At 35.6% G+C, this 24,188-nt stretch overlaps 1 protein-coding gene across 1 annotated transcript in view; it reads right to left on the bottom strand.

The window, feature by feature from the left end:
• The window catches only part of LOC141392254 (small ribosomal subunit protein eS8-like), a 30,390-nt gene extending 9,831 nt beyond the window's left edge, over positions 1–20,559 (bottom strand). Inside the window, exon 1 of the mRNA XM_073965205.1 lies at positions 20,556–20,559. Within this exon, the coding sequence (XP_073821306.1) occupies positions 20,556–20,559 (4 nt within the window). The remainder of the gene's footprint in view (positions 1–20,555) is intronic.
• Positions 20,560–24,188: the final 3,629 nt, after the last annotated feature.

Here is a 24,188-nt window from a genome sequence, read left to right as displayed (position 1 = left end):
GAAAACTTTCTATTAAATATCAGATGCAAATTTATGCAAAATTTGCTATATCAACGAATGCAGTACATTGTTTTTATATTGTGGACATATTTTTGATCTTTGTCAAGTGAACCTCTTCTGGTAGAAAATGTTCCATGTGTTGCTAGCCATTTATTGATGAAGTTATATGTAGTTTATTTTTCCTCAATCCTAAATACAACCACTTTTGTTTACATTTGATTAAATGTAACCAAATAGTCTACGTTCTTGTTGACAAAAAATCCGATCATCAAGCTTAACTCTAAACGAGAAAATTAATAAAAGTCATTAAAAATGATCTTCGCTCTAACAGGCAAAATTTAAAATAAAAAATCTAATTATTGGGTCCATGTATCGATCTCCAACCCGCTAACAGCGAGTATAGAGAGCATAACAAATGGTGACCATTGATATTTACTCCTGGTTGAAGTTATGCAATAACTGAGACTCTCTCATTCCTATTTATTTAAACTCAAATTAAATTAAGTTACGAGTACGAAATTCCCAAGCCTTAAACGCTTTGACTTGGTTTTTTTTTTTCTTTGATTATATTGCAAAATGTTGGGGGTTTTTCCCAATTCTCTATCTATTTCATCTCCCTCTTTCACATATACGGGAGGTAAAAATATGCAACATTGTTTCATATTTTGTTCCCACACATACAGGAGGTAAAATGTGCAACATTGTTTCATATTTTGCCTCGCTTATATTTAAACGCTTACATATACATTGACTTTCCCAATTCTCTGTCTATCGCTCCCTCTCTCACATATATAGGAGGCTAAATATGCAACATTGTTTCATATTTTGCTTCCCACACATACTGGAGATAAAAAATCCAACTTTGTTTCATATTTTGTCTTGCCTATATTTAAACACTTATATGTATGTGTGTTTTTTGATGACAATAATACCATGATTTCATTTAGACTTATGATTTCATTTAGACTTACTCTAAATTTGGTTCAGCCTAACATTTTGGATATTATTTTTGTTGTTTTGACCCACTGTGCAGTGCATTTAATCTCCGTTAAAAATCTGTGACGTATTAAGTACTGGTGGCGTGCTCATCAAATCCCTTCAATATACAAGTATTTAGAAGAATCAAGGTATTGAATGTATTCCAGCATCAAGATGCTCCTCAACCATACCCCACCTCACATTTGAATCCCCCTCTCCCACCATAGTATGGTCAACACTAACGCCACATGCATATTATACTCAAGCTGTGTAATAACAACAAAGGGCAAGATCTCATATGAACAAAGAAATATTCTTTCTCTTCTTCTATTAACGATTTGTTTATATTAAATGTAAACAAATTGCCTAAATGCTCGTTGACAAAAAATCAAATTTTTGGTCAATGTATCGATCACCAGTACGCTAACATGGAGTAAAACAATAGACAGAATTTGTACGAATCATTTCATGGTCACTTAATGTTTACTCTTGGGTTTTTGTTGCAATATGAGAAACTCTGACATTCATCTCAACTCATAGCGTTATGAAATTCAAAAGACGAACGAACCTGACCATCATCAATAATTTCACAAACTTGTGAAATTAATTGGGTATACATTGAATCTTATTTAAGATTATTTGCTTTTTATACGAAATTTGTCAACTGACCACCATCAATAATTTCACAATATTGTGAAATTAATTATGCATACAGATGTTAAGTTATGAACATGAATGAACATGCTCACAGAGAGACTGGCAGACGGACGGAAAAATCCTCTTTGATTATGATCATGATTCGACATGCTTACGGACAGACATATATTGAAATGTATTTTGTTTACATTAGCGATCAAATGTGGTTCTCTCTCAACTTCTCGGTCTGGCTCCCTCCCACACATATACAGGTTAAATGTGTTTCTCTCCTGAAATCAAGGTCTGGCTCCCTCCCACACATATACAGGTTAAATGTGGCTCTCTAGATATCCTCCACTAAATCATTTGTTTGACTCCAACTGACTCGCACAGTGGTTCAAATCGACAAAAATTTCATTTTTTAGCTGGTCTTTATCCTAACTATCTGGAGATACATACATGTAAATGGGTAAATGTATAACCGTCTATTAGTTTACTCTCTCTCTCTCTCTCTCTCTTATTTTAGTTTTCACATATGTTCTCTAATGCCATACATTTGTTTGAATAAAACTCTCTCGCACAATAGGTCTGTTCGGGTAAGAATTGCTTCTTAGGGCTGGTCTTTATCCTAACTCTCACATTGGGGACCCCATATTTCATGATTCAACGTAATATTTTTAAATTTAAGCGGTAAATGTGGCAACCCTAATATTTTTGGAGGTAATATTTTTGAGACACCCTAATATTTTGTATATATTTATGCTATGTTTACATTTAAGATCTCTCCAAATACTCTCTCGATCTAGTGATCTCTCTCTCTTGTTCTCTCTCTCTCACACACACACTCTCTCACACACACACACACACACACTCTCTCTCACACACACACACACAATCTCTCTCTCTCTCTCTCTCTCACACACACACACACACAGCCTGCACAGTGGGCCGAATAGGCAAAAAAGGCGCTTTTGTGGTCTGGAATGCCCATTACCCCTCTACTCACCAACTTCAAAATACCGAAAATCGGGTGGTACCGCCTTATGGGGGCTATATGAAGGCGTGAACCGACAAAATTCAGGTTTTAAGTTTTGTATCCCCAATGAATATACTTAATATATATAATATACTAATGAACTTAATACCACATTTCAGTCTTTTCGGAGGGTAATTGAGTCAACAACCTTCCAAATACCGAAAATCGAAGGTACCGTTCTATGGGGGCTACATGAAGGCTTGGACCTATACCGACAAATTTAATTTATTTAATTTATACCCCCAACGAAGACTAAGTGTACAATTACTGCCACTTTTGTGTGATAATGAGGTTAAAACCTTCGAACTACCGAAAATCCAGAGGTACCGTTCTATGGTGGCTGTATCAGAACGTGGACCGATATGGCCCAATTTCAATACCAAACATCTTAGGAGTAATAGAAACTTCAATACCTATTTATAAAGCTCTATCTTAAAAAGTGCGATCTGAATTTTGATTGAATTGAATTTTATGCTGATCAAGAATATACGAGGGCTGCATGAAAACTATCTGGGCTAGGCAACACCGCGTTCTTTGGAAAGTTTGATAGGTTTTAGCCTAGACGTACTCAGGACAGTCTGTTGTACGACCATGTGATGTTTTGTTTACAGTAACTTGAAAAAATCATTTTGCAAAAAATGGATTTTACTCGTAAACATTTTCGTCTAAGAATTTTTCACAATTGTCGACGTGGATAATCACGACAAGAATGCATCGATCAAACTAAATATTTGTATGTCGATAAAGGACCATCCTATAGGACTATGAAAAACTGGTTTAATGAATTCAATCATGGCCGGCCCTCGCCAAAAAACGAAGGTCGTCAGGGTCGCCCAAAATTCGTTGTGTCAGAAATATGCCGTGCGTGAACGGATAATGCGATATTGCCGAGTTATATACCGTGAGATAGAGGCATCTTTGAGTATTTCCTCCACCAGCTAATATTTGATATTGTTTTGTTAGATCCAGCAAAATTGGACAATCGATCAAAAAAGGCTCTTGTGGATTGTTTCAAAGAAACTGTGCATAAAATCGATCGCGGTGCTTCGAACGAAATTTATAAGATCATCACAAACGACGAATCTAGGATTTATGCTTAGGAGCCCGAAACAAAGCAGGAATCGGCCGTGTGGGTCTTCGAAAGCCAAATCCAACGAAAGTTGTTCATGTAAGAAGCACTTCGAAGCAAAAAGTCGCATGTTTCTTCGGCTAAACTGACCGTGTGGAGACAATATGGCTTGAGAAATGTTGGACGGTTAATTCTGAGTGTTATATTACAATTTTTTTGCCTGAAGTCTCCTGAGAAAGACGAATCGTTCTGCATCATGACAATCATCATGACAATGCGAGCTCTCACACATCGATTCAAACCAGTCTTTGTTTGACCGGACAAAACGTGGAATTGATAAGTCATCCGCTGTACAACACTGACTGGGGATCCAATGACTTCATTTGATTCCAGCACATCAAGAAAAAATGGCGGGGTCAACGATTTTTGTCCCCTGAAGATGCTGTAAAAGCGTTTAAAAACCATGTTTTGGAGGTGTCTCAATCCGATTGGAAAAAGTGCGTCGCCAATAGGTTTCAGCACATGAAAAAGTATATAAATCATGCTGAAGACTACTTAAGAAAACAATAAAACCCTTTTTAATGGTAAATATTCGCGTTTTCATTGTTAGGCCAGATAGTTATCGTTCAGCCTTCGTATATACTTTATAGGGCCAAAGGGTCTGACTCAAGCTAAAAATAAACAAGTAAGAAAAGCGTTAAGTTCGGCCGGGCCGAACTTTTTATACCCTCCACCACGAACTGTATTGAAGTGAATAGGAACAATTAGTTCTATTTCGTTTATGAAAGTACTAAACTCTTCCTTTTATTGCAGGAGTAGTACGTATATCTCAACTGATAATACTCCCTTCAAAACAGTTAATATGGGGCGACATTTTTCTTCTTTCCAAAACATGGTCCAATATTTACAATTTTCCGAATTGAGGGAAATACATAAAATTGGGCAAAACCGACTAGACCTAAACGTGGATATTCTGGATTTGGATAGTTAACAACATCGGGAGCGCCGTTCTATGGAGGCTGTATAAAACGTTAACCTGTACCGATAAATTTCTGGAATTAAGTTTCGTAACTCCAGCGAAGACTAAATGCAAAATTTCAGTTATTCCCATTGTGGCTAAAACTTTCAAAATACCGAAAATTGGGAGGGATCTTTCTATAGGGGGTATATAAAACATGGAACAATACCGGAAATTTTCAGGTGGGAAGTTTTATAATAACAACGGAGATTAAATATTAAATTTCATCCATTTCGATGGGATATTGATGACACAACCTTAAAATACCGAAAATTGGAAAGTATACTTCTATGGGGTTATTTGGTATCGGGAGGTACCGTTCTATGGGGTCTATATGAAGACAAGGACCTATACCGACAAACTTCAGGTTGAAAGTTTTACACCCTCAACGAAGACTAAGTACCATCTTGCAGCCATTTCCGTGTTATAATGAGGCTAAAACCTTCAATATACCGAAAATTGGGGTATACCGTTCTATGGAGGTACCCCCCAAAATATGCACGTATACCGACAAATTTCTGAGGAAAATTTTTGTAGCCCGGAAAAAGACTAAATACTCCACCCAACAATGAGGAGCTGTCTTCCCATTGCTCAACATCCACATCGGTTCCGAAAATACATAGTACTACAACAGCATTACACCCAATATCCCCACATATCAGTAGAGGACTGAACCAGAACAGACCGTGCGTCCGAACAGTCATGGTGGCTCTTGACTTATCAAAGGCTTCCGATACCGTCAAACATGTCAAGCTTTTCGAGGATATAGAGAACAAATACCCTTCAGCCGCGTTTGAAACTTTGGACAATCATCTGGGGACGCCAGCCAATTGCTAAATTCAGAAACAAGAGATCGAAGATACGTAGTGAGAAGCAGGGAGTTCCTCAAGGCGGGGTAATATCTCTTAAACCTTTGTGAAATCTCACTCACCTGTCACGGACTCCGATATATATAAATATAAGAGCATATGTTAAAACCGTGCAAAATCCATACGATATGATGGTCATAATCATGGGCCGCAATGGAGAACTAGGGGCAGATGTAGGATATGCACTTCTGAGTTTCCAAACTGTAAGTGCAGCAAATGCACTGCTGAAATTTTTGATGTTCTGGTCAGGGATTAGACCTTCTGAGTGCAAGGCGGAACATAAATTCAAATAACAAAATAAATAAATGGTACTTGAAAAAAATAAGTTGCATTTAAATTTATAACACCATTGCCCAATGTTGCACATACGCAACACCCTATAGCTCTTGAACAAGGACACCTAGGACATAGACATGTTTGTCAGTCTATATTGAGCTTAACCCTATCATATATGTCTACTCCAAACATTTTTAGTCACGCCCCTTTTAATTCGGGCATGAGAGGGTTAATTATAAAATGTGTTCCATTTACGTAAAACAGCGATAATAAAATATACAAATTTATTCCACCATACCTTTAAAGATGCGTCTTCACCTTAATGTATGGTAGCATGGGGCGCCTACACTATCGCCCATTGTATGAAAACTACAAATGCTACAAAAACCCGTTTAAGGGAATATTGTGAGCATAGCGGAGATCTATCAATTCCCAAAATCATGATACAGTTTTCATTCATTTTTTATTTTTTATTTGAAAGTCTTCCATATCTTCCGCAAGATGTAAGAGTGTATTCGGGAAATGATTACAATACAAAATGTGCATATTTGCGTGAAATTTAACTAAAATAGATGAATAACTCCGACCTATTTTTCCTACATTTTCTTCAACTAACACACATAATAAATATGAAAAAAGTTTTTTCATATAAAAGTTTTATTTTGTCCAAACATAGTTTAAGTTCTAAGAGAAGTCATATCGGTCCACTACTTTAGGTACCTCCCCACAAAGGTTCAAAAATGTTCGGATATACTCTTGAAGGGAGTGACCGATTTGGTCCATACTTTACACGTCCTAATATATCTACCAGATATAAATCAGGACTATGGACTGTATTTGTCCACTCCTTCGTGTACCTCCCACATAAAACTTCTGGATAGGAGATTCTTAGAATCTACGCCCATAGACAATATGTGTGAATTTATCGGTCCATAGTGAGTCTCCTATGAAGATGTTCGAAAACTGTCATTGGTATTCATTCTAAATATTTACTTGGCAACGACATTTAATCGGGTTATATCACCTACATTTGGTGTGATGGCGACCTGAAGGATAGAATAGGTTTAATATATCTTTACATACCACAACACTGTTTATATCGCCAAAATGGCATTTGCGTTTCTAATTTCAACACTTCGCACGTGATTTGCCACAGTCCCTCCATTCTATCAATATGCCTATGTATGATGATGAACTAAATTTATTAGGAACTACTTATCTTTAATATTTCCCTTAAAGTCTAATTTTGTTATTGATTATTTCTTAAGACATTTTCCAATCGAATTCCTAGCAATTCCCACACTCGTCCGCACATTTGTACTAATTAAGAACACATGACAAACGGACATTGTGCATATGTACAGTTTTCTTTATCTCATTATATTTGTAAAAGGCCCGCCATTTCCTTCATTGCTAACAATTTATTTGCAATTAGTCTTTTGTGGTGCTTACATTGATCACAACTAGGATGACATAGTTTTGCGTTGTTCTAATTGGGGGTAACGACGCTCAATCTATCTCCATACTTACGGATGTATGTATGTTTACATTTCTTATAAAACACAGACACGCATATATGCCGATTGCATAACTTTTGATATTCAGAGACGATAATTTATAACAATTAATGTCATAAGTTCTTGACATATTCATCAATCAATGTTTAAAGAGAACAAATGTCGGCGAAAATTTATTCCGGAGGCGAATTATTTATTGTTATTTTACTATTAAATACTAATGTTGTAATTGATTAGTTGGATGTAATGTGTAGAAGAAAATTACCTAAAAAACATTCGAAATTAGAGTTAAATATCATTATCATTACGCGAACTGCGCTATTGACTGCTGTCTACAGAAACGGATTCTTAAATAATCTGGCTAAAAGACTGATTAGATAATATGATACTGCAGCAAGACGGTTATTGTATGGTATAATATGTTTCAAGTATAACCCTGGTTTTTAATCTAAGAGTTATGATGGTCCCTCTTTTATCCAAAGTCGGTTTATAACTATCCATGCTGTTTTGTGCGAAGCCTCATTATACCCTACACCACTATGTGGGGAAGGTATTATAAGTTGGTTTTGGCCAAAAAGTGTAACGTATCGAAATAATGGTCGTAGACCCATACATATATATACCAAAATGAATGTCTCGATGAGCTGAGTCGATCTTCACCAAATTTTGGTTCACCAAATTTTGGGGACCTTCCAAAAACAAAGTCCGACTATGAAAGTAGAAAATCCCAACTTTACAATGATGTAAGGCAGGTTGGCGTAGGTGACCAAATAACGGAGATATCGCAATAGTCGGTAGTACATCCCATTTTTTAATTTTTTTATAATCACGCTACAGGCGTAATTTTGATCGGATCGTCATGAAATTTTGGGGGAAAAACCTTTTGGTAACGGTCGGATATTAGTCAGGGGTCGGGCCGAACTTTTGATACTCTCCACCATGAAATACTCTGAGCTAATATGAAATTAGTGGAGAAGTTTCTTGGTCACATGGAACCCTAAATGTTAAATTATAACTAATTCGGTCTGAAGGTGTAGCTAAAAACGTCGACATAGTTGAAATGGGCGGTACCGCTATATGGGGGCTGTACCAAAACGTCGACCTATGACCATAATTTTTGGTGGATAAGTTTATTGATCACTGAGAACCCCAAATGCCAAATTATAGCTAATTCGGGCAGAAAATGTAGCTAAAAACGTTAAAATACCGGAAATCGGGCGGTATCGTAATATGGGGGCTATAAAAAAAAGGTGGACCTATGTCCATAGTTTTTGTTGCAGAAGTTTCTTGGTCACTGAGAATCCTAAATGTCAAATTATAGCTAATTCGGTCAGAAAATATGGCTAAAAACCTCAAAATATCTGAAATCGGGCAGTACCGTTATATGGGGCCTATACCAAAATGGGTACCGATATAGCTCATCTTCGAACTTGATTTAAGTTCATATCGTGTGGCTCAACTCGTTCGGAAGATAGCGTGAACAGACGGATGGACATGGCTAAATCGACTTAGAATTTTACGCTGATCAAAAATATATATACTTTATAGGGTCGCAAATTATTATTTCGATGAGTTCCAAACGGAATGACAAACTTAATATACCCTCCATATTATGGTTGAGGGTATAAAAATTGCAAAATTGGACGAATATATCGAATTTTAAGCTTAAAAGGATGCTCAATCCTATACCCTCACCAATCACTCTTATATACCTAGTTTATGCGGTGCATCATTTAAGCTGTAAGTAGGATTTTTGGAGTAGTACGGATCTTTTGATTTTCATATTTCAAGGGTGTAGATTTTGTATACCCTCCACCATAATATGGAAGGTATAATAATATTTGTCATTCCGGCCTTCCACATGGAGGCCTTCATATAGCTTCCATAGAACGGTACCTCCCTATTTTCGGTATTTTGAAGGTTGTGGCCTAAATATCCCACGGAAAAGTTTAAAATTTGGTATTTCGAATTTGTTGGGATACTTCGATATCCTACCGAAATGAATTAAATTTGGGTGTTTAAGGATCATTTATAGAGAACCGTTGTATACGTATTTGTTTATTTTTATGAGGTTAATGAAAGTAAAGATTTTCTTCGTCAAACTTCAACACTTCCGTGAAACGTCATATGTTTTATATATATTGCCAAAGTTAAGTACTTAATACTTTTGTATATTAATAAAAATTTGTTCACATTTCACAGATCCTGGTGATGAATTTGTTGTTCTCCACTGTTGTTCTTTTTTTCTACGAAGTGGCACGAACATTTAACAGCCTAAGATGATATTAAAACCTTCAGTATGTTTATAGTAGATGAACAAACATTTAAATGCAAGGATTTTCATTTTTCGTGATTTAACTGTGTTGTTTTAGCATTTTTAGATACACACAATCGAAGATTTTTTGTATTTGTGTGTGTATTGAGAAGGATTCCATGAAGACCAGAGACACCAGGCTGACTTGATAGTGAAAAAGCTTAAAAATACTTCACAACTGCAAATTTGCAATAAGTTTAGTGTATATACAAGTTTTCAAACTCAGCCTTTGTCTAGCATCGAGTCCCACAACATCCCCGACTGAAGTTTTAACCGGGATAATCTCAACAAACAGAAAATGTTGTCGAGGTCTTAGCTTGTTTTGTTTGCGTTCATTGGGTCCAACAACATCCCCGACTGAAGTTTTAACCTTGCGGTCATTGGGTCCCACAACATCCCCGACTGAAGTTTTAACCTGGATAATCTCAACAAACAGACAATGTTGTCGAGGTCTTAGCTTGTTTTGTATGTTTGCGTTCATTGGGTCCCATAACATCCCCGACTGAAGTTTTAACCTGGATAATCTCAACAAACAGACAATGTTGTCGAGGTCTTAGCTTGTTTTGTTTGTTTGCGTTCATTGGGTCCCACAACATCCCCGACTGAAGTTTTAACCTGGATAATCTCAACAAACGGACAATGTTGTCGAGGTCTTAGCTTGTTTTGTTTGTTTGCGTTCATTGGGTCCCACAACATCCCCGACTGAAGTTTTAACCTGGATAATCTCAACAAACAGACAATGTTGTCGAGGTCTTAGCTTGTTTTGTTTGTTTGCGTTCATTGGGTCCCACAACATCCCCGACTGCAGTTTTAACCTGGATATTCTCAACAAACAGACAATGTTGTCGAGGTCTTAGCTTGTTTTGTTTGTTTGGGTTCATTGGGTCCCACAACATCCCCGACTGAAATTTTAACCTGGATAATCTCAACAAACAGACAATGTTGTCGAGGTCTTAGCTTGTTTTGCTTGTTTGCGTTCATTGGGTTCCACAACATCCCCGACTGAAGTTTTAACCTGGATAATCTCAACAAACAGACAATGTTGTCGAGGTCTTACCTTGTTTTGTTTGTTTGCGTTCATTGAGTCCCACAACATCCTCGACTGAAATTTTAACCTGGATAATCTCAACAAACAGACAATGTTGTCGAGGTCTTAGCTTGTTTTGCTTGTTTGCGTTCATTGGGTTCCACAACATCCCCGACTGAAGTTTTAACCTGGATAATCTCAACAAACAGACAATGTTGTCGAGGTCTTAGCTTGTTTTGTTTGTTTGCGTTCATTGGGTCCCACAACATCCCCGACTGAAGTTTTAACCTGCATAATCTCAACAAACGGACAATATTGTCGAGGTCTTAGCTTGTTTTGTTTGTTTGCGTTCATTGGGTCCCACAACATCCCCGAATGAAGTTTTAACCTGGATAATCTCAACAAACAGACAATGTTGTCGAGGTCTTAGCTTGTTTTGTTTGTTTGCGTTCATTGGGTCCCACAACATCCCCGACTGAAGTTTTAACCTGGAAAATCTCAACAAACAGACAATGTTGTCGAGGTCTTAGCTTGTTTTGTTTGTTTGCGTTCATTGGGTCCCACAACATCCCCGACTGAAGTTTTAACCTGGATAATCTCAACAAACGGACAATATTGTCGAGGTCTTAGCTTGTTTTGTTTGTTTGCGTTCATTGGGTCCCACAACATCCCCGACTGAAGTTTTAACCTGGATAATCTCAACAAACAGACAATGTTGTCGAGGTCTTAGCTTGTTTTGTTTGTTTGCGTTCATTGGGTCCCACAACACCCCCCTGAAGTTTTTACCTGGATAATCTCAACAAACAGACAATGTTGTCGAGGTCTTAGCTTGTTTTGTTTGTTTGCGTTCATTGGGTCCCACAACATCCCCGACTGAAGTTTTAACCTGGATAATCTCAATAAACAGACAATGTTGTCGAGGTCTTAGCTTGTTTTGTTTGTTTGCGTTCATTGGGTCCCACAACATCCCCGACTGAAGTTTTAACCTGGATAATCTCAACAAACAGACAATGTTTTCGAGGTCTTAGCTTGTTTTGTTTGTTTGCGTTCATTGGGTCCCACAACATCCCCGACTGCAGTTTTAACCTGGATAATCTCAACAAACAGACAATGTTGTCGTGGTCTTAGCTTGTTTTGTTTGTTTGCGTTCATTGGGTCCCACAACATCCCCGACTGAAGTTTTAACCTGGATAATTTCAACAAACAGACAATGCTGTCGAGGTCTTAGCTTGTTTTGTTTGTTTGCGTTCATTGGGTCCCCCAACATCCCCGACTGAAGTTTTAACCTGGATAATCTCAACAAACAGACAATGTTTTCGAGGTCTTAGCTTGTTTTGTTTGTTTGCGTTCATTGGGTCCCACAACATCCCCGACTGCAGTTTTAACCTGGATATTCTCAACAAACAGACAATGTTGTCGAGGTCTTAGCTTGTTTTGTTTGTTTGGGTTCATTGGGTCCCACAACATCCCCGACTGAAGTTTTAACCTGCATAATCTCAACAAACAGATAATGTTGTCGAGGTCTAAGCTTGTTTTGTTTGTTTGCGTTCATTGGGTCCCACAACATCCCCGACTGAAGTTTTAACCTGGATAATCTCAACAAACAGACAATGTTGTCGAGGTCTTAGCTTGTTTTGTTTGTTTGCGTTCATTGGGACCCCCAACATCCCCGACTGAAGTTTTAACCTGGATAATCTCAACAAACAGACAATGTTGTCGAGGTCTTAGAGTTCTAAGCCACTTCCGAACTGGAAGGCATTACAATTCATGAAGAAAAAAATCTTCGATTGTATATGTGTGTATTGAAGAAGGATTCTATGAAGACCAGAGACACTAGGTTGACTTGATATTAAAAATGTTTAAAAATACTTCACAACTGCAAATTTGCAATAAGTTTAGTATATATACAAGATTTCAAACCCAGCCTTTGTCTAACACCACATCTAAATATGCCTGATGAGCTGAACTAAACCAACAGCGAAATTATCGTAGCATACTGGTTGGATGTGTGTGGACTTCGCTAGATATCGTTTTTTCAATACAAAACTCCTTATGTCAAGATAGCTCAATTAATTTAATTAAATAAAACTTTCACAAATAAATGACCTTCGTCCTAATAAAACGCTAATAAAAAACTACATTTTGTTTAGGATTTATTAAAATTTTGAAATTTAAAAGAAATGACTGATCGAATATTGAAATAAAAATAAAATTCAAATCAACACAGTATTGTTATCGATACAATGAAACACATTTCGTAACAAATCCCTTTATCCAAAATTATTATAGATTTCAATAGCCTTTACAAGCCATTTCATGTCAATGTGAATTTTAAATAAAACTACGAAACTTATCCCAAATTCTCTATACCTATTTTCTGTGTACATTTTATATTATTTTCCCTAACCTGGTGTACTGTGCTTGACATCAATTCTAGTGAATTTAATTCAATTATACACGTTTTTAGATATATCCAATTAAACCTGTTAAATATTTCACCCATCGCTATTGAACCAATAGTTTGATTAAAAAAGAAATACCATTCGAAAAATGTTTTTCTGAATTGTTCCCGAAAACTTGTTTTAACTAAATTGTGATATGTTACATGTTCATCGGAAACTTTAATAGCAAAGTTTCTATTTCTCATTACCTTCGTGACACTACGCAATTGAATGAGATTGGCCAAACTGTTTTGGACACTTCAGATTTTACAAATTGCTGTTTTTTAGCCAAATATCAATTTTTTGCCATTATATCAATTTCTCTGCCATACATTTTATTAAAACCTTTTAGAGTGCATTCCCGTTCTAAGCAAATTAATACAATTTATTACACAACTTGCAATAGCGCATGACAACACATTTGTAATTAAATTAATTTTTCAGACTTTTTGCTATTAAAATATATAGCTGAAATATTATTATAGCTAAAATACAAAGTAGAGAAACGTTATTGAAAAAAAATTGCCTTGAACTAAGAATATTTTTTATTAGTTTTCTCGTTTAGAGTTAAGCTTGATGATCGGAAATTATTTGCAAGTGAAAAAGGAAAGCCAAGGACTCGAACTCACATAGTCACCAAATTACGTTACCTGGTTTCATTGGTGGTAAAACAAATCTTCGGACGTATCGACTATGTAATGGCTTTTCTGTCCTAGAACTTATCGTTTTTCAAATGCAAATGTGTTTTGTACATTTATATATATACATATATACACTGAAAGAAAAGGCTACGTAAATGAATGAAATCCTACGTTGTATCAATGAAATTTGTCATTGATTTTGAGCCAACGTAGAGCTTTATTGAATAAATGAAAAAAGTTTCATTGAGTTCCATTGAAGTCAAATTAACAAAATTGTTCATTAATGCAATGAAACCCCTTCATTTATGCAATAAAACTTTTTCGTTAATACAATGAAACTTATTCATTAATGAAATGAAACTCCTTCATTCATGTAATGAAACTTCTTCATTGATGCAATGAAACTTTTCCGTTAATGCAATGAAACTTTTTCATTAATGCAATGAAATACTTTCATTGTTGTAATGACACTTCTTCATTTATGCAATGAAGCCTTACATTGGTTCAAAATCAATGACAAATTTCATTGATATAACGTAGGATTTCATTTATGTTATGAAGTCATTTCATACTCACGTAATGAACAAAAATGAAGTCAATGCTAAAGATGTTTATTTCATTTTATTATACTCTACACCACTATGTGGGGAGGGTATTATAAGTTGGTTTTGGCCAAAAAGTTTGTAACGCATCGACATAATGGTCGTAGACCCATACTTATATATCAAAATGAATGTCTCGACGAGCTGAGTCGATCTGGCTATGTGTGTCCGTCCGTCCGTCTGTCCATCTAAACCTTGTAATCACACCACAGGTCGCAGTTTTGATCGGATCATCACGAAATTTTCTCATAGAGATAGAAGCCTATTGATGTTGGTGATGTCGACAGTAGTAAAATATAAAATTAAATATTAATTAATTTGGTTCAGTTCGCCTTAAGTCATTTGGTATAAAAGCCAGATAGGTGAAAACTTTCGTATCTCCATAAAATAAATGTTTTCGAGTGAAAAGATTATTCACAGAGGTAGTGGTGTAGGGTATCACATAGTCGGCCCCGTACCGACTATAGCCTTTTCTCACTTGTTGCAATTAGTTTTGACATGTCATATTTAATACCTCAGGTATTAAGCACATTGATGATAGTATTGGGCGTTGCCATCTGTAAGTAAAATTGAAGCAATAAACAAATTGCTAACAAATTGACTGGTTTTCTAAACAATAACTTACCTCCAACCTTTGCCACTGATTCCTTACCTGTATACGTCCACGATGTTAGGTTACAGCATTTTTTTCTTAAGGGAGTAGTGCTTCATTGGCCACGGACAGTCTCCGTAATTCCACTGATCATTGGATTTTCTTTTTTTATCTCCATTACAACTATAAATGAAAAGTAAAAAAGTGAAAATTAAAAAAATAAACGAACACATAAAACTACAAACAATAATTTATCCAATATTTGAATTTTCATTTCACATTATTAAACACTTCATACTTACTTCCAGAGAAGTTAATTATCCTTTTGAGCGTTGTCAACTGTAAGCAAAACTGAAAACCGTAAACCAATTTTTAGTAATTTATCTGGTTTTCTTTCTAACCATAAACTTCCCTTTAACTTTCGCCGTTAGACAGAAAACTATACAACAATACAAAATTTTCTTTTTCTAAGTAAGAGGTGCTTCTTTGGCCAATGGTAACAATTTCTTCGCCATTCCACTCATCTTTAGATTTTCTATTGAATGCTTCCATTACAAGAAAAATATAAATGAAAATTCACTTAAAAGAACACCTGAACACCTAAAAAATAATATTTACATTTTCTTTTCATGTTAAACACATCACAGTTTTTAAAGTTAAAAACACCAGACCTAAAATGTCTTTTTCTCATCCACACTTGACTGTGGTTTAGCGCAAACTAAAACAATGTTCATGAACATCGTTTGATGTAGCTAACAAAGCGGTGGTTGTTTTGCCAATACGTGTTTTTTCTGCTTGTTAAATACTCACACACAACCACAAATGGAATTCAATGAACGACAATACAAACAATAACAAAGAACTGAGAAGAGCATTCTTTTTAATGTGGACGAATATTTACGTATACCAACGCCAATCGGCGACAGTAGCGAATTTTTGTACAGTTGATGATGTTTCTGCCAGTTTTGGCAAATATTCATGCATATATATTTATGTATGTGATTCCATATACACTCCACGTTAGTAGAATAGAACACCTAAATTTCTGTTAATGTTAGCTTATTTATCCCAAAACGAATGAATCTGCGTTTTTAATCTTGTGGGGATTTAAAGTCTATGATCTTCCGTATCAAACACAGAAAAATTATGTTTCTAGCTCTTCGCCAAATGATTTTCTGATCAATTTTCCGATAGTACTATGAAAAATAGGCATTTATTTTTGGTCATCAGGGTAGAACAGTCACTTTATTTTCGCGAATTTTTGAGATATTAACGCCGAGTTTTCTTTCAGTCTATAAAGCAAGCCTTTCTAATCATCTTTCACCAAAGAAGCCCTATAAATTATTCCTCGGACACCGAATTAACAGTGTTAAAGGGTTTAAATTGACAGATATTTGAAACATCTCGGAATATCAATAGGAGTCGCGCAGTTATGTCATATTTCTTCACAATAATATGGAATATGACACAGACAACCTCGGCGGATACAATCGAGTGCTTCGGATGCTGATAAGATGGAGCATTTTCAAAATATTTATGAAAAACGTCAACATTTCATACAAAAACCATGATGTTTTGTTCAATAAAATGGGTTTTCCGCGAACAAGTCTGCCTTTAAAGGTTTGGAAATATGCCCTAGATTTGGAGGAATATAATCTGATACGAAAACAACCGTTATTTTAATACACTGAGGAAAACTTTGGTACATTTTAAAACAACATACGAAACCTAAAACCTCAATTTCCATGACTGTGTTTTCCCGCGAAAACGGGGCATTTACATTTGCGAGTTCAGTTAAAAATACTACTAATTCGTAAAATCCGGTATGGAGAGCATAACCTGCTCCATTTATATCGCAGCATAACACTGTTGAGAACAGTCGCGGACACCAAAATAAGAACATATATAAAATTCAAAGTCCAAAGGGTGTGTTCAATTAAAAAAATGTGCTAAAATTTCCCTCAGTGTATTAAAATAGCGGTTATTTTTATATCAGATTATTTTCCTCTCAATCTGGAGCATATTTCCAAACCTTTAAACGGCAGACTTGTTCGCGGAAAAACCATTTTATTGAACAAAACATCATGGGTTTTATAAGAAATTTTGAAGTTTTTCATAAGTATTTTGAAAATGTTCCATCTTATCAGCATCCGAAGCACTCGATTGTATCCGTCGAGTTTTTCTGTGTCATATTCTATATTATTGTGAAGAAATATGACATAGAAGCGCGACTCCTATTGTTATTCCGAGATGTTTCAAATATCTGTCAATTTAAACACTTTAACGCTGTTATTTCGGTGTCCGCGGAATAATTTATAGGTTTTCTTTAGTGAAGAATGATTAGAAAGCCTTGCTTTATAGACTGAAAGAAAATTCGCCGTTAATATCTCAAAAATTCGCGAAAATAAAGTGACTGTTCTATCCTAATGACCAAAAATAAATGCCTATTTTTCATAGTACTATCGGAAAATTGATCAGAAAATCGTTTCGCGAAGAGCTAGAAACATAATTATAATAATTTTTTCTGTGTTTGATACGGAAGATCATAGACTTTAAATCCCCACAAGATTAAAAACGCAGATTCATTCGTTTTGGGATAAATAAGCTAACATTAAAAGAAATTTAGGTGTTCCATTCTACTGACGTGGAGTGTATATAAAGAAAAGACAAAATTTTTTAGTTTTCCATAAAAAAAAATTAAAAAATTTTTTTTAAGCTACATGAAAGATTTTGGTACATAGATTGGGAAAAAAATCCCATTCTTAAATCTGTTCGAGATACTAAAAAGCAAAAAATCTTTAAAAGGCTCTAATCATTATATTGAGAAACTCTCTTAATTAGGGGCTCCCTACATACTATATGTTTACTGAGGTCCCATAACTTTAGTGAAAAAGTTGTAAATTTTCGCGTAAATTAGGAAAGCATTCAAAACAATTGGTAGTTTACAACTTGTTCTAATAAAATTCAAGCTATTTATGCATCTGAAAAATATGTAAAAAATATGTACGTAATCTAAACATCGCGAAGATTCAAATGAAACCAAAACTATACAAATCCGTTTAGCGGTTTGCATATTATAGCAAAAAACAAAAAATATATTGAGGAATTTATAAAATTTTTGTAAGAGAAAATATTTATTAAAATTTATTTTGTGAGTTAGTTGAACAAAATGTAAAGAAAAATAGGTCGGAGTTTTTCTTCAATTTTAGTTAAATTTCACGCAATAAATCACATTTTTATTCTAATCACTTCTCGAAAACACGCTAACATCTAGCAGAAGATATGGATATCTTTCAAATAAATGTTGGGTTCCTTTAATGGGGTATAATCTTGAAATAAAATTGTATCGGGTAATGTTCATTTTGAAATGCGTGTAAATCACGAAATCCTCAAAATCACTTGATGCGCATGCGGTTTACCAATACAGCGAATTCTTCTCTTTTAATTTGTACACATTTGCCAGGATTTACTTTGGCCGCTAAGATGTAGCATCGTCTGCAGTTTAGTGTGCAACAAACTGTATAATGCTTATAATTTGCACAAAGTGCATACACTTTTTATGCGCATCCGATTTCACTATCAACCGTAAAGAAATACATCGATCTAAACATATTTCAATAAAATCCATCAAGAAGCGTGGATGTAGCATCACACAGCATTTTTTGGATAAATCGGATACAGCTCCCATGCCAATAAATTTTTCAAACCGCTGTTTTCGCACAAACGCGAGTGATGATTCACTTTCTTCATTGAAATGGAAACGATCCACACAAAACGCGAATTAGTCAGCGATATTTTGAAAAACATTTTAAGCAAATTTTTCAATTTTTGCAGTAGCCATTTCCGCCGTTTTAGTAGATGGATTTTTACGATCTGTGATTCATATGATCCGGATCGTCGAAAAACTAAAATATCTCGGGGTACCAGCACACTCAAAACGATATTGTAAATACTGTACCCAAAAAATAGGTTTTTTAGAAAAAATATCGCACTAAATTTTGGCCTTTGGCAGTAGATTACTCTGCTGCTGTGTCCCATTTACATAAAAAATACAAAAAACACCTGAAATCCGGCTTCAAAATGTCAGCATCGATAAAAGGTGGAAGCCTCGGAAATTTTGGAAAGTGATAGATTAGAAGTGTAATCTTCATTTTGTATTCTTCTACTTTTACTTTGGACAGATGTCCGTCATTTGAACGGTTTAATCAGAAATCGAATACCAATGTAAAAAACCTGTTTAGCTTCAACGTGTTTTTACCTATGTTTTTTCCTTTACGCGGTCGTAACTACCACGTAAATTAAATTTTTTTGCTAAATTTTTGAGCTTTGTACAAAAACATCTAAATTAATAATAGTCATAGTTACTGGCAAACTACAATAGTTCGCGTATTATAATAGTGCAAACCTTGGCTTCATGGAAACTAAAAAATTTTGACTTTTCCTCATATGTATGTAGCCAATATATAAATGTGTTCTTTTTATGATTGTCAAAAATATAATTTGTTTAATAATGACAAAATAATTAGAAGACAAATTGTATAACTTAACAGACTAACAAAGAATACAAAACGCAAACAGGAATTTCAAAAATGTTTCATTTATTTAATGAAACTGTTTCATTTTTTTTTTAATTTATAGAAATTGAATGTTTCACTATATCAATGGAATCTCTTTCGTTTATGCAATGAAACCAAAAATCATTGAATTTTAAATAACGTAAAGTTTCATTGCATGAATGAAACATTTCATAGCATCAATGAAAACAGTTCATTGACACAACGTAGCATTTTTCTTTCAGTGTAAAATCTGAACCGATATATCTCAGAAGGTTGCAGGGATGGGCAAAATGTTTTTACACATTTTGATTTGGAAGAGATGTCCAATTAACGGAACAGGAGCCAAGGTGGCAATAGGTGGTAATAAAAAGATCTGCTCTAATAAATATTAAGAATTTTGATTTTTGTATCAAATTTAAAATTTGATTTGTTGATAACGGTACACTGCCCATATGCAGTTAATGTCAGATTTTTGTACTAAAATGTTATATTTATAGCCCACTCATCAAATCCCCATCCAAAACGTTTAGTATTATCAACACATTTTTCAGAAAATGTTATTGTTGTTCTTATGATTATCGCCTCAGATTACCTGGGAAATATTTTTCATATTTAAAGAGCTATAACTTAATTATGGATGCACACTTCGACAAATTTCTTTCAGATTCCTTGTATTGGATGTATTTACTGTAAGAAAAAAAACATAAAAATATTAAAAGTTAACAACGGATTTTTTTATTTTTGTCCACGCGGCAACACTGTGCGCCGCGACAACACACTTTTCCCGTGTTTTTCAAGGACGTGCGTTCAACCCCCCCCCCCTGGCTCAGCTGATTTTATTTTTATTTGTAAATTTTTCTTTTTTTGGCGACGATGATTTTTATTACTAATTTTTAATTAATTTCTGGTTGGAATCGAGCATGACGATCAATCAATAATGCAAGTGAAGAAGGAAAGCCGACGATTCGAACCCACAGACCCACCCATTTTGTTTGCTGATTTAATTTTATTTGAAAATGTTCCCTTTTTTAGTCGAAGATAATTTTTAGTATTAATTTTTAATTAATTTCTCGTTGGAATCGAGCTTAATGATCAATCAATAATGCAAGTGAAAATGAAAGCCCGCGATTCGAACCCACCCACCCACCACTATGTGACATGACATGTTCCGCTTATTTATTTTGTCAAAATAAATAGCGTTCGTCCTTTGGCCAAAAAAACTATCTTCCACAATTTTCATGCGAATCAGACAATTAATGCGACCTGTACTTTGTTTACAAAAATACATGTATAGACGGACAAACAGATAGACGGACATGAGTAAATCGACTCAGAAAGTGATTCTATGTATATCCCTAAAAGGAACTATGGGTCTATCTCGTTTCCTTTTGAATGTTACACAAGATGGTGTAGGGTATAAAATCGTTGGGAGTTATGTCCGTGAAGCAAAGGGGACATAACGACCAAAATCATTTTGGGAGTTATGTCCAGGCGCCTAATTTGGCATTTAGGATTCCCAGTGAGAGAAATTTCTCCTCCAAAAATTAAGGATATACATACATAGGTCTTCAGCAGACCAACTTAGTTTAATTTGACATTTAAAGTTCAAAATGGCCAGTCATTTTTCCAATTTAAAATTGTGGACACGTTTTTAATTCGGAAATTGTCAATGCAAGACAATATATAGGGACTCCCTATCGGAGGAGTTTAGTTTTTTCATTAACTCATTATTAAAATTACATTACAACTATTGGTGGAGGGTATACAAATTTCGGCCCGATCTAACTTAACTGTTTTTATAACCTCCATTATAGTATGTAGGGTATATTAAATTAGTTTTTATACCCTACACCACTATGTGGGGAGGGTATTATAAGTTGGTTTTGGCCAAAAAGTTTGTAAAGCATCGAAATAATGGTCGTAGACCCATACTTATATATATCAAAATGAATGTCTCGACGAGCTGAGTCGATCTGGCTATGTGTGTCCGTCCGTCAGTCCGTCCGTCTGTCCGTCTGTCCATCTAAACCTTGTAATCACGCTACAGGTCGCAATTTTGATCGGATCGTCACGAAATTTGGGTGTTGGTGGGGGTCCCAGAGGGGAAGAAGCCTATGGTTATTGTCGGATAATATTTAGGGGTCGGAATGGTCTAAAAACTTATGTGGATAAAAAGACAATGTTTTTTTCCAAAGCGAGTATCTCAGCTTCTATATGGGGTATACCAAAAGCAAAACCTGACAATGAAAGTAGAAAATAGCACCTTTCTAATGATGTAAAGTAGGTTCTTGTAGGTGATCAAACAACGAAGATATCACAATAGTCGCAAATAAACCCCAAATTTTCATGTTTGCGATTTTAGTTATAATGACGAATAACACAGATTTGGCTGTGGACTTTCCAAAAGCAAACCCCTGACTATGAAAGTAGAAGATTCCACCTTTACAATAATGCAAACTAGGTCGGCGTAGGTAACCAAATAGCGGAGATATAACAATAGTCGGTAATTCATCCCATTTTTCCATTTTTTGGAAATTGCGCTACTGGGCGCAATTTGATCGGATCGTCATCGAGGGTTAATGAGGGTCTCACAGAGGAAGAAGCCTATTAATTTTGATTATGGTCGGATAATATTTAGGAGTCGGAATGAACAAAAACTTTATTTGGAGAAAAAGTCAATATATATAAAATATCACCTTTACAACAATGTAACGTAGGTTGTGGTATGTGGTCTAACAACGAAGATATCGCAATAGTCGCTAATAAAACCCAACTTCTCATTTTTGCGATTTTAATAATAATGATTGGGGACGTTCTAAAAGCAAAGCCTGACTAAGAAAGTAGAAAATCCCATCTTAGAAATTATGCAAAGTAGGTTTGCGTAGGTAGTCAAATAACAGAGATATCGCAATAGTCGTTAATGCATCCCTTTTTTCCACTTTTTCTGCAATCACACTGTAGGTCGGAATTTTGATCGGATCATCACGAAATTTTCTCACAGAGATAGAAGCCTATTGATGTTGGTGATGTCGACAGTAGTCAAATATATAAAATTAAATATTAATTATTTTGGTTCAGTTCCCGTGTGGGGTTTGCTAGATCCTCCATCGGGACCCTCCCATTGGCGAATTGGGGAACGTTCATCATAAATTTCTATGGCGGACATCGGGGAAATAAAATACCCGGGGGTGACCAAAATCTAGCCTAAGGGTCGGCAGCTGGTCCCTTAGTACAAATGGCAGGCAGAGGCTGAGACAGCTGGAATGGCTGCATTTGAAATACAGAAGGCGATGTGGGATCCACAACTTCGGCTTCTGCACAGCGAAAAACTTACACAACAGCGACTGTATCCACATTGGGCGGCTGTAAACAGCGTCTGACCCGAATCGAGCGGCTGAACACAGAAGGAAAACTATAAACCCTTCAGAAGGCAACGGGAAACCACTGAAGTACTCTTCCTTGAAAATCATACATTATGAAGCCTACAATACATAACACACGGCCCTCAGTCTCCGGCCAAACGAGGGTGCTAAGAATCCCCGGAGGTAAAACCAAACATAACCTAAAAATCGGAACCTGGAATGTAAGGAGTCTTTTTGAAATCGGAAAGCTTAATAACACCATAAGTGAGATGAAAAGACTCAATATAGATATACTTGGAATAAGTGAAACATGGTGGGAAGAATGTGGAGATTTCAAGTCACAAAATACTCATGTAGTATACCACTCAGGGAATTTAGATGGACATCACCGAAAAGGCGTTGCAGTAATTATGAAAGACGGTATAGCTGCATGTGTTGCTGGATATGTTCCGATGTCAGACAGAGCCATGCTTGTTAAAATTGATGCTAGCCCACTTAATATAAATATTATACAAGTTTATGCCCCAACAAGTGATTCAAGTTCGGAGGAAATTGAGCAATTCTACCAAGAACTAGAACAGCTATTAAAAATGACAAAACCGCACGAAATAACCATAATACAAGGTGATTTCAATGCAAAAGTCGGAAATGATGAAATACGTGGCATTACAGGAAGATATGGACTGGGAACAAGAAACGATAGAGGGGGCAGACTAGTTGAATTCTGCCAAGCACACAAAATGACAGTAACAAATACCCTTTTTCACCTACATCCAAGAAGGCTATATACTTGGAAATCTCCAAGAGACAATAAGGACAACATTATACGGAATCAAATCGATTATATAATAATAAACAGCCGATATTGCACAAGTGTAACAAAATGCTCGACGTTTCCAGGAGCAGACGTTCCGTCTGACCACAACCTATTGTTGGCCAATTTAAAAATAAAAATCTCTGCCGTCCGAAAGACGAGAAAAAATCGAAGGCCAAAAATTAACGTAGAAAAACTTAAAGACCCCTTAGTAAAAAGAGATATAAAAGAGCGGGTAAATTCCACACTGGAGAACATCGATAGAGGCGACCTTGAAAATATTTGGAATAATATAAAATGCAAAATTAATTCAATTACAAGAAATAATTTAGGAAATCAACCCCAACAAAAACAAGAAGAATGGATTACTGACGAAATTAGGGAGCTTCGTCTAGAACGTAGTAAATATCGAAACACTAATTATGAAAGATACTGGGAAA

This window comes from Musca autumnalis, unplaced genomic scaffold, assembly GCF_047663935.1.
Source record: "Musca autumnalis isolate F117 unplaced genomic scaffold, ASM4766393v1 scaffold_2, whole genome shotgun sequence".
NCBI classification, from domain to species: domain Eukaryota; kingdom Metazoa; phylum Arthropoda; class Insecta; order Diptera; family Muscidae; genus Musca; species Musca autumnalis.
Note: the sequence above shows the minus strand (reverse complement) of the source record. Positions and strands in the feature narration are given on the sequence as shown.